Source organism: Saccostrea cucullata, unplaced genomic scaffold, assembly GCF_032062105.1.
Source record: "Saccostrea cucullata isolate Sc308-1 unplaced genomic scaffold, CSIRO_AGI_Scuc_v1 ctg203, whole genome shotgun sequence".
Taxonomy (NCBI): Eukaryota; Metazoa; Mollusca; class Bivalvia; order Ostreida; family Ostreidae; genus Saccostrea; species Saccostrea cuccullata.
The window spans coordinates 374,317-386,868 of NW_026925998.1; the positions used below are offsets into that span (position 1 = coordinate 374,317).

Consider the following 12,552-nt stretch of genomic DNA (forward strand, 5'->3'; position numbering starts at 1 on the left):
TTTCATTTTATTATAAATATATTTTCTATATGTAAACAAAAACAAGGCACGAGCCTTGTTTTCATTATGGAGAACCTTAAGTTCTGTATCTCGTTTGTTAATCGACAAATGATGTTCACATTTTTGTTAATCATTACATGAGGACTTTGGTAGGAATTGTAAACATTAAAACTGGTTTTAAAAATTCAGTTGAAACTGTGTCCATACCCCTTTAAGTTAAAGTATATACTTAGTGACTGTACTTATTGAAAGTCTGAATAATAAATGCGCTTTTTTCATTTCATTTATTTCAGAAGCATTACCCAATTTCAAAACAGGAGGTAACAATCTATGTTAATTTAATATTTAACTCTCTCTCTCTCTCATATTAAGTTTTATAGAATATAGAACAATATACCATTAAAGTACTTATCATTCATTTGATATTATTTTTTTTCTTTGCAAAATTATTAATTTATTCTCATTATTATTTTATTGTCTTTAAACAATATTTAATTGTTGTAGGGATTCTGGAACTCTGATTTACGAAAAAATGAAAGACATCTCGAAAGTAAAGGTAATAGTTGATATTATACAGCTTTAAATGTATCTAATAATGTTACATTTTGGTTAGAGGCAGATAGAAAGGGAAACATTCCTTTGAAGCTTTATCTCTTTTTTAACGTCAGACGACACGTTCCTCAAAAATATATAATTTTTCTTAAGAATTTGTCATTGAAGTCTAGGAACTTAAACAAGTTTCCTTAAAAAATATTAGGGTACTTTACCAGGCATTTGGACAAGATACCACAGGGTCATATTTCTTATATAACCCTTATGGGTAATCTTCTGAATGGCCTATATCACAATTTTTGGTGTACTTATATTTAAAAACATTTTGAAAACAATGTAGATATCAGAAGAGAATGAAAAAATTGAATTATTTTTTATATAATACCAAGAGGTACAAAACATATATTTTAGGAACGTGTCGTCTGACCTTAACTATATAAGATAATGTTACCTTCATACTTTATCCATTTTTTAGGGGTGCCGACCATCTGATAAGAGAGACAACTTTTAAAATATAGAATATGAAAACTAATCATAGTTTTCTTTACCAAAGTTTTCTAATTCAGACATCTGAGTAGTCGATGAAATATAATATACTTTGTTTTTTTCTTTTGCCAATTTCTTCATAATTGTTTTATTATATGAACAATGAGACATTTAAATCCAATTTCGAAAGCATTATTAATTGCATAAGTTGCATCTTTTTAAGGACAATTTTTAAATTGGTTTTATGTTTCAAGTACATAATACAGAATTTTTATTAGTATTACAGTTTTCTCCACATGAAGAAATATTTAGAAGAAGGATAACTCTTTCTCAAGGATAGATTTTTTTCTTACAATCACATACAATATTGCGATATTCTGACTTAGATCCAAGCATCGCTTTATGATGTTTTCTGACATGATTTAAAGATGTATGATACTTGGTATTATTTTCATATGCACCTCATATTTTAAATTTTATGTTGTGATTATAAATTGTTATTCTTCCTCACGGCCAGGAACAAGTTAAGTTACAAGACAGTACCGTTATCAGAAACCTTTATTATATCAAGTAGTATTAAAATTCAAGCACCCCCCTCCCACCTCAGTAAACTTTTCAGATCTTGTCTGATTTGTGCTTTTTCCTAGCCGATGTGCTCAGGTTAGCGATGTGGCCCCTGAGCCTCTTGTTCATTTTAGTTATTTAAACAGGACTAAAATTGTAATTTTCAAATTTGATAAAAATATGTTTGTGTCATCTGTTAACATTTAACATTAAACCCCGGTCACATTTCCAAAAACGACCAACGGCCGACGGTTTTTGAAGCAAAAATGGGATTCTTCGGGTGAAAGTCGGAAGTTCATATGCCGTTGTCTTGCCTGACTTTGACCTTTTTTTGTCGGCCGACCAATTTTGTGTCCATCGGTCCAAGTTATAATTTTTTTCTGCGTCGGTTGCCGATTTCTTCAATTGAAGTTATCCGTCGACCAACTTTCGATCATCGTCCGACCATCGGCGGTCAGATTATTAAGTCGGTCGTCCGTCGTTCGACAATAAGAGTGTCCAGAATTTCGGCCGACGGTTTAAGTCAAACTGTAGCTCAGAGCTCGATGATCGGGCGACGATTGGCCGACTTGTGAATATTTAACATATTATGCCTAAGTCACATTTAACCGGTGGTCCGGCGACCAAATTTTTCTGGCTTCGTCGGCTGAAAAAACATGTTCGGCCGTTACGAGTATCGGGCGACACGGATCAGTCACATTACTTCCATGGAACACCGATGACTTGGATAAATAAAACCCCTGCATAATCGGGCGACGATAGCCGACTTGTGAATATTATACTTATTAAAGATACATAACACAAACAAGATTTTGATGCATGGATTGATATATATTTTTTAAACGGAAATAACATAAATTATTAATCCGTAAGATATAAAGAAATCTTAAGTATTCTTTCTGCTTAGATATGCGCCATTTGTTGTTTTTATGCAATTCTATACAAAATTTTGCACATTTTCAACATTCAGTCAGAATCTTACAAAATTCTGCCTCTTTGCCTTTTCAAACATTACTCACGTCACCTATCTGAATATACATCTATGAAAAAAATTGCTGATTTCTAAAGAAAAAAAATTTTTTTTTTGGTGTTCTTTATCCAAGTCATCGGTGTTCCTAGAAATTAATGTGACTGCTCCGTGTCGCCTGATACTCGTGTCAGCCGATCAAGGTCTTTCAGCCGACGAGACCAGAACAATTTAGTCGCCCGACCTATGGCTTAAATGTGACCTAGGCATAACATATTTTTTTTTCTTCAGAAATCAGCAATATTTTTCATAGAGCTATATTCAAATAGGTAAGAGAATTTTGTAACATTGTGACACAATGTTAAAAATTTTTGCAAAATTTTATATAGCATTACATAGAAAACGACAAAAAAAAAACCGCAATTCTAAGCTGCAAAGAAAACTTGAGATTTCTATATTTTTTACGGATTTTTTCATCTTCTCAAGAACCGCTGGACCAATTTCAACCATACTTGCTACAAAGTTTCCTTGGGTAAAGGGGATTCAAATTTGTTCAAATGAAGGGCCACGCCCTCTTCTAAGGGGAGATAATTATGAATTAGTGAAAAATTAATAGCATTTTTAAAAAACCTTCTACTCAAGAACCAATGGGCTAGGAAAGATGAAACTCATGTGGAATCATCCTCAGGTAGTGTAGATTTAAGTTTTGTTCAAATCATGACCCCCGGGGCAAGGGTGGGGCCAAAATGGCCGATCAAAGTTTTACACAGGAATATATAGGAACAATCTTTTAACATCTTCTTTTCGATATCCATAGGGACAGGAAAGATGAAACTCATGTTGAATTAGTCCCAGGTAGTGTACATTCAAGTTTGGAGCCACAATGGCCGATCAAAGTTTTACATAGTTATATATAGGAAAAATCTTTAAAAATCTTCTGAATACCCATAGGGGCAGGAAAGATGAAATTTATGTTAAGTCATCCTCAGTGTACATTCAAGTTTGTTCAAATCATGACCCCCGGGGTTAGGGTGGGGACACAGCGGCCGATCAAAGTTTTACATAGGAATATATATTAGGAATATTTTTTTAGTAATCTTCTCAAGATCCATAGGGATAGGAAAGAGGAAACTTATGTTAAATCATCCTCAGGTATTATGCATTCAATTTTGTTCAAATCATTTGTGTTTGTAAACCAAATACTGTAAAATCACATGTTTTCATGAGGTCAAATTTTCGAGATTTGAGATAAAAAATCCTAATTTGTGGGGATTTGATTTCGTGGATGGAGAATGTTTCATAATAATGTATATTAAATTTTAAATTTCATGGTGGTCATAATTTCGTGGGTCTCTCCTTGCCCCGAAAACAACGAAAATTAAACCCCCACGAAAATTAGTGATTTCATTGTCACATGGCACGGTTTTATTTATTAATATTTAAGGATGCCATGCAAGAATATCATTTTTAAACCGGTATTTTCTTTATCAAAATTAATTACAATATTCCACATTTCAAGTGCGTCTCAGTACATCACGCGAGAACTGTCATGGCAGCAGAAAGAACTAACTGGTAAACACGCTATTTCATTTTACCTGATGTTTACGTAAAAGGTTGTGTTTTTGACAGTAAAACATTTTTTTTCATAGGAAGTAAGCTTAAGTAGCTTAAGTTGAATGCAAAAACAATTTATTTTGCCTGCGTCGCGTGTATTTACAAAATATTTATTTTCATCATTACGGAGATGCTATGGAATTGTAGCACACTACTTCACTATATATAAAAGCTACAAGTCCTTCCCCGAATTTCTCGAAAAGATACTTTGCCACATTAACTTTTGTGCTTTAGACATAAATGACCTTTATTTATATGCCTTAATTGCACATCGTTACAGAAGGATACTGCTGATCAACAGGGGTTAAATGTTTCCATGTTTTACCATAATTTGTTTTGTTTTTTGTTTTCCTTTTAAGTATCAAAGGAAGCATTTGAAAATGAATTGCGACATGGCGCTTGCAAAATTAGACAAGTTCGAATAATGGTTGTTGGTCATTATGGAGTAGGCAAGACAACATTGACATACGGTTTAATAGGAAAAGATATGAAAGGAATTGAAAGCACTGATGGTATAGATTTGTTTCGAGCTCGATGTCGAATAGATGATTCAAATGATGACACCGGAGAGTGGTGTTTAGGTTAGTTTTTCTTTCATCAAACGAGAGAAATCATTAGTTTAATCATTTAGGCTGCAAATTATTGAATTTTTGATACGTTTAATAAAAAAAACCCAGTTTGAATGTATTGAAGTTGATTGATTAGTTTTTTTTCTGACTGTCCTTTTTTCATTAAATTTCAGTTCAAGATAACTTTATTTCTCCTGCTGCCTTGGCAGCGGCACCAAATACAGTACTTTTCGACAGGAAAGGAAAGAAAACAAACTTTAAAATATCTGATGAAACGTATGATATATTTAAAGCTGTTACGGCCTTGGCAGAAGAAAAGCAGAAACATTCATTTGATAACGTTTCGGATCCTAATAGTACGACAACCCAAACTAGTACATCGTTATTGAAACCTGTATATAAATCTCAAAAAACTCTCATGCATAATAAAACTAACAATGCAAACAATGTTCCGTGTGTAAGACCCGATCAATCTTCAAATGAAAACGAGGAAAGAAGCAAATATTCTTCGGAATTTTATGAAAAGTCACAGAAAGCACGAACAGCAGAGCTTGAAGATCGAATGAAAGATATATTTATCGACATGTGGGACTTTGGAGGTCAGAATGTGTTCTACACAACTCACCAGAGCTTTCTAACTAGTCGATGTATGTACTTGCTTGTCATTAATTGCGCCAAAGACTTGAATGCAACACTTCAAGACAAGAGCTTACACCCGACACAGCAATCAGAATCTAAAATTGAAGGTACAAATAATTATTTATTTTTCTTATTTCTATAGGATTTTCAATGATATTGTACTTTGCTTCGTTGCATTTAAATTTAAACATGAAGACTGTTTTAATTTAACATACAGTCATATACTTCATATTATGAACCAAATGTGATTTAAAATAGAAAAAGGGGTTATAATAAATATGACATTGTATGTAGAATTATTTTAACCTATTATATAGTCTCCTGACATATTATTTTAAATGTATTGAATACATTTTTGCAGACTTTATAGACTTTTGGATATCTACAATAACAAATTATGCAAAGAGCAACGAATCAGGATTCCCTCGTATAATTCTTATTGGGACACATATCGATGAAATAGTAAGTATTGTGTTCATTCCTGAATAAAGGAAAAATATATACTGTGTTCGGTTTTTAGGTCACATGAGTAAACTCAGATGACCTATTGCTATCCGTTTTCGTCCATCGTCTTGAAGTATGCGTCGTGCATTATCATTTGAACATTTTCAGCTTTTTCTATGCAATCGCTCAATCGATTCCAATCAATAAAACTTCTATGGATGAAGGGGAACAATTATGAATATCATGGTCCCTGCCCCCTGGGGCTTGAGGGATGGGGCAAAATCACTCAAATAAATGCAATATTTAAAAATGTTCTTCTTTACTCCTGGACATCAAGCAGTCAAACTGTTGGCATAAATATTATAAGCATTGAGTCCTATACAAAAATTGTGAAACTCAGGGGTTCTAGTACAAGGGCGAGGCTATATAGATTATATAGTGAAAATGCATTATTTCTTTGACAATCGTCTTCTCTGTTCCTGGGTATTTAACAAATTAAATGTATTTTATTATACCAAAATTGTGAATTTCATGGCCCGAGGGTTGTGGGTTCTGGTGTTAGGAATGTGCTCTATTGATTATAGAGTGAAAATGCATTAAAAATTCTCTGTAACCATTTTAACGTCTTTGCCGCGCATGGTCACCGATTTTGATTAAACTTCACCTATTCTTAGTATTCGACACCAGAAAGATGTATCAAATAAATTTTTGTTGCTATGTGTCCCGGTTGCCATGGTAACAGCCGGATTATTTTTTTTAAAATTTAGATTTTCAGCCATTTTAAACCTTTACTGAGCCTTAATAAAAACTAGAAAAGCAAAAAAAATCTCACTAAAACTTAACACCTTGTTGCCACTTATACTGTAAGAACTGTTTAGAATATATCTCTGTGTACGTGATAGCCACGGGTTCATTTGGAATACATTTAAAATGCTAGATTATGCTGAAAAACGTATTCACTAATGGTAGGTGCTACATGCTAAAACACTAAATCAACAACTTAAGAAAAATAATGAAAATGTTTGACCTAAAGTATATATGTATGAGCGATATTATTCTATAAATACATTTTATTGTTCACGTGGTAACACAGTGTAACCAAGCAAAATCAGTAACTAAGATTTGGTTAGGGTATGTTGCTGTCTTTAGGAAAAACATGAAAATTCAAGACAGGCAAATATTATAAATTATAATATGTATCCTAAAAACCTTGCAACACCAAAGCTAAAGAAAATTGGGATTGTGTTTTTGACAGTAAAACATTTTTTTTCATAGGAAGTAAGCTTAAGTAGCTTAAGTTGAATGCAAAAACAATTTATTTTGCCTGCGTCGCGTGTATTTACAAAATATTTATTTTCATCATTACGGAGATGCTATGGAATTGTAGCACACTACTTCACTATATATAAAAGCTACAAGTCCTTCCCCGAATTTCTCGAAAAGATACTTTGCCACATTAACTTTTGTGCTTTAGACATAAATGACCTTTATTTATATGCCTTAATTGCACATCGTTACAGAAGGATACTGCTGATCAACAGGGGTTAAATGTTTCCATGTTTTACCATAATTTGTTTTGTTTTTTGTTTTCCTTTTAAGTATCAAAGGAAGCATTTGAAAATGAATTGCGACATGGCGCTTGCAAAATTAGACAAGTTCGAATAATGGTTGTTGGTCATTATGGAGTAGGCAAGACAACATTGACATACGGTTTAATAGGAAAAGATATGAAAGGAATTGAAAGCACTGATGGTATAGATTTGTTTCGAGCTCGATGTCGAATAGATGATTCAAATGATGACACCGGAGAGTGGTGTTTAGGTTAGTTTTTCTTTCATCAAACGAGAGAAATCATTAGTTTAATCATTTAGGCTGCAAATTATTGAATTTTTGATACGTTTAATAAAAAAAACCCAGTTTGAATGTATTGAAGTTGATTGATTAGTTTTTTTTCTGACTGTCCTTTTTTCATTAAATTTCAGTTCAAGATAACTTTATTTCTCCTGCTGCCTTGGCAGCGGCACCAAATACAGTACTTTTCGACAGGAAAGGAAAGAAAACAAACTTTAAAATATCTGATGAAACGTATGATATATTTAAAGCTGTTACGGCCTTGGCAGAAGAAAAGCAGAAACATTCATTTGATAACGTTTCGGATCCTAATAGTACGACAACCCAAACTAGTACATCGTTATTGAAACCTGTATATAAATCTCAAAAAACTCTCATGCATAATAAAACTAACAATGCAAACAATGTTCCGTGTGTAAGACCCGATCAATCTTCAAATGAAAACGAGGAAAGAAGCAAATATTCTTCGGAATTTTATGAAAAGTCACAGAAAGCACGAACAGCAGAGCTTGAAGATCGAATGAAAGATATATTTATCGACATGTGGGACTTTGGAGGTCAGAATGTGTTCTACACAACTCACCAGGGGCCCGTTTCATCACAGGTCGTAGATTTAAGCCTTAACTTAGGTGTACTTCCGGGACTTACGCCAAAATTTAGTCAGGCGTAATTTGCGTTTCACCAAGTGGCGTAAGTCTAGTCGTAAACGATACGCTTAGTCGCAAGACTAAGTCCTTGACAACGTTGCATTGCGCAGGCGCAATAATATAAACATTGTCCACTGCGTACAAACATGTATATAATTCCAGCACCTAAAAGAATAGAATAACACAAATTATAGAATAATAAATACTTGCACTGATTGAAACATGCATGGATTTATAGGGTCATGTAGGAGACATGTACCTTATAAGACATCGATTTTAGGTTTTTATAATTTTTCAATAATAAAAGTCTTATAAATTGAAAGTTAAAAAAGGATCGTACATGTATTTCAGAATTGTATTAAAGGCTAAACTGTTTATTTTGGAATTTTAATTATACACAGCACCCCCCCCCCTTCCCGAAATTGACACATGTTAATGACTTCGCCTTTGATAATCATTTCATGATTCGATAATTATTGACTCTACTGATAAAATACTAATACGTTTGAGAAAGAATACGATTTTAAAACATTATTTTCATAAGATATGTATTTTAAATTGAAAGCAAAAATAATGTATAATAAAAAATGCAGTTTACATATGTACACATTTTGAGTCAAGAAATAAATTTTACACGTTTACTTCTAAGGTACATGTAAGACAATCCTTTCTAATAAGTCTATTAAATTTTTGTCAAATGATTCATTATAGTTTTTTATTGACTATTAAAATGGCACAAAGGTTCATGAAATAATTTCGAAATACTAGACTCTAGGTACAGTCAGTTATAGACAAAAATTCTTTACTATCTGCAGCTTAAATTTAATGTACCGTTTTACAAGTATGCAGAGAGAGAGAGAGAGAGAGAGAGAGAGAGATGACTACAAAGATATTCTTACAGAGTCTCTGCTTGCGTGACCTCTCTCTTAGAAATTAAGTTACACTTAGTCTTTATTTTTTTTTCATTAGAATTTAAGTTATGCTGGAAATAAAAAAAATATGTATATTGTTTTCTTACATGTGCTTTATATGCGCTCAGATTATGTAATAGTATGTAACGTTTACTCTTTTAGACGAAATCATGAAAAATAAAGATGTCTTCTGCATCAATGTTTGTCTGAGAAAAAAAAATTTTTAGGAATAAATCATTTCTTGAACTTATCTGTGTAATTTTGACCGTCTTACATCGATATAATAAAAGTAATAATATTTTCCCAATTTAAAAATTTCTTATTGTCTATGAGACCCCTATCCCCGGGTTTCGTCTTTGATTCTCAGGGACTTCACTTTTCTCAGATACACATATACCTAGACGAATAATTACCTTCGCCCCTAACTCTTTACATTTAAAAATGTTAATTAATCTGCAAATTCGGGAAGTTCTGAATCCTCTCTCCGGTCCTTTCGAAATCCACGCTTGTGGACGAGGAGTAAAAAAAAAATGAACTCTTCGAACAAGATAAAAAAAACCTATCTGGTTTTAGGGTTAATTATTTTTTCTTTAAGTTAAATGTAGAAAATTACCAGAAGAGGATGACTGTGTTTTTGAGACCGATTTTTTTTCAAAAAATATATTTTTGCGTTTTTTTTTCTTCAAAAGAGACGATTTTAATGGATCTCCCGCCTCCCATATGAATATAATGGCAGTGTCCATGTTTTGCTATGGTAAGCCCATAATATGAGTCGGACCAAAAAGTAAAATAAGACACAATGGCACCCCAAAGCGTAATAGACGGACGGACGGACATCCCGATTACTATATACCATTCCGCTTTCAGGTGGGGGTATAAATATATAATTATATATGTATAATCGATTTACAATACCTCATATATACAATAATCAAATGTTTGTGAATGCTTTGTGAAAACGTAAGGCATGGTGGTCGAAGAAATTTCTTACAATCTTTCCTTCTGAGCAGATTTAATTAAGTATGTTATAACTCCAATCGACTACGCCCTCAAGTGGCTGTGACCCCCCCCCCCCCTTCATAGTTTGTATAATTAAATAATACAATGATTGTATTTAAGAGACTTCTTAGAACCGTGCCTTTTCTTTAGAATTCGCTTACTTGTTTTAAAATTAGTTAGATTACTGAATTTAAACTTTACGCCCAAACTTACGCCTACCCATGAGTAGACGTAGAATTTTGGCCTAAATTTAGTCAGGTGTAACGATACGTTCTCTAATGAAACGCAACTCTTCGTGCTAGTCCTGACTTTACACCGGCGTAGCGCTACGACTGGGCGTACGACCTTTGATGAAACGGGTCCCTGAGCTTTCTAACTAGTCGATGTATGTACTTGCTTGTCATTAATTGCGCCAAAGACTTGAATGCAACACTTCAAGACAAGAGCTTACACCCGACACAGCAATCAGAATCTAAAATTGAAGGTACAAATAATTATTTATTTTTCTTATTTCTATAGGATTTTCAATGATATTGTACTTTGCTTCGTTGCATTTAAATTTAAACATGAAGACTGTTTTAATTTAACATACAGTCATATACTTCATATTATGAACCAAATGTGATTTAAAATAGAAAAAGGGGTTATAATAAATATGACATTGTATGTAGAATTATTTTAACCTATTATATAGTCTCCTGACATATTATTTTAAATGTATTGAATACATTTTTGCAGACTTTATAGACTTTTGGATATCTACAATAACAAATTATGCAAAGAGCAACGAATCAGGATTCCCTCGTATAATTCTTATTGGGACACATATCGATGAAATAGTAAGTATTGTGTTCATTCCTGAATAAAGGAAAAATATATACTGTGTTCGGTTTTTAGGTCACATGAGTAAACTCAGATGACCTATTGCTATCCGTTTTCGTCCATCGTCTTGAAGTATGCGTCGTGCATTATCATTTGAACATTTTCAGCTTTTTCTATGCAATCGCTCAATCGATTCCAATCAATAAAACTTCTATGGATGAAGGGGAACAATTATGAATATCATGGTCCCTGCCCCCTGGGGCTTGAGGGATGGGGCAAAATCACTCAAATAAATGCAATATTTAAAAATGTTCTTCTTTACTCCTGGACATCAAGCAGTCAAACTGTTGGCATAAATATTATAAGCATTGAGTCCTATACAAAAATTGTGAAACTCAGGGGTTCTAGTACAAGGGCGAGGCTATATAGATTATATAGTGAAAATGCATTATTTCTTTGACAATCGTCTTCTCTGTTCCTGGGTATTTAACAAATTAAATGTATTTTATTATACCAAAATTGTGAATTTCATGGCCCGAGGGTTGTGGGTTCTGGTGTTAGGAATGTGCTCTATTGATTATAGAGTGAAAATGCATTAAAAATTCTCTGTAACCATTTTAACGTCTTTGCCGCGCATGGTCACCGATTTTGATTAAACTTCACCTATTCTTAGTATTCGACACCAGAAAGATGTATCAAATAAATTTTTGTTGCTATGTGTCCCGGTTGCCATGGTAACAGCCGGATTATTTTTTTTAAAATTTAGATTTTCAGCCATTTTAAACCTTTACTGAGCCTTAATAAAAACTAGAAAAGCAAAAAAAATCTCACTAAAACTTAACACCTTGTTGCCACTTATACTGTAAGAACTGTTTAGAATATATCTCTGTGTACGTGATAGCCACGGGTTCATTTGGAATACATTTAAAATGCTAGATTATGCTGAAAAACGTATTCACTAATGGTAGGTGCTACATGCTAAAACACTAAATCAACAACTTAAGAAAAATAATGAAAATGTTTGACCTAAAGTATATATGTATGAGCGATATTATTCTATAAATACATTTTATTGTTCACGTGGTAACACAGTGTAACCAAGCAAAATCAGTAACTAAGATTTGGTTAGGGTATGTTGCTGTCTTTAGGAAAAACATGAAAATTCAAGACAGGCAAATATTATAAATTATAATATGTATCCTAAAAACCTTGCAACACCAAAGCTAAAGAAAATTGGGATTGTGTTTTTGACAGTAAAACATTTTTTTTCATAGGAAGTAAGCTTAAGTAGCTTAAGTTGAATGCAAAAACAATTTATTTTGCCTGCGTCGCGTGTATTTACAAAATATTTATTTTCATCATTACGGAGATGCTATGGAATTGTAGCACACTACTTCACTATATATAAAAGCTACAAGTCCTTCCCCGAATTTCTCGAAAAGATACTTTGCCACATTAACTTTTGTGCTTTAGACATAAATGACCTT

At 32.9% G+C, this 12,552-nt stretch overlaps 1 protein-coding gene across 1 annotated transcript; it reads left to right on the forward strand.

Moving 5' to 3' along the window:
* Positions 1–298: 298 nt before the first annotated feature.
* On the forward strand, positions 299–8,356 carry LOC134270324 (uncharacterized). Its single transcript, XM_062752544.1, has 7 exons — positions 299–320; positions 505–556; positions 4,543–4,764; positions 4,926–5,498; positions 5,753–5,857; positions 7,435–7,656; positions 7,818–8,356. Exons 3-7 carry the CDS (start codon positions 4,608–4,610, stop codon positions 8,354–8,356), a joined length of 1,596 nt encoding a protein of 531 aa, XP_062608528.1. The 5' UTR covers positions 299–320; positions 505–556; positions 4,543–4,607.
* The last annotated feature ends 4,196 nt before the right edge of the window (positions 8,357–12,552 follow it).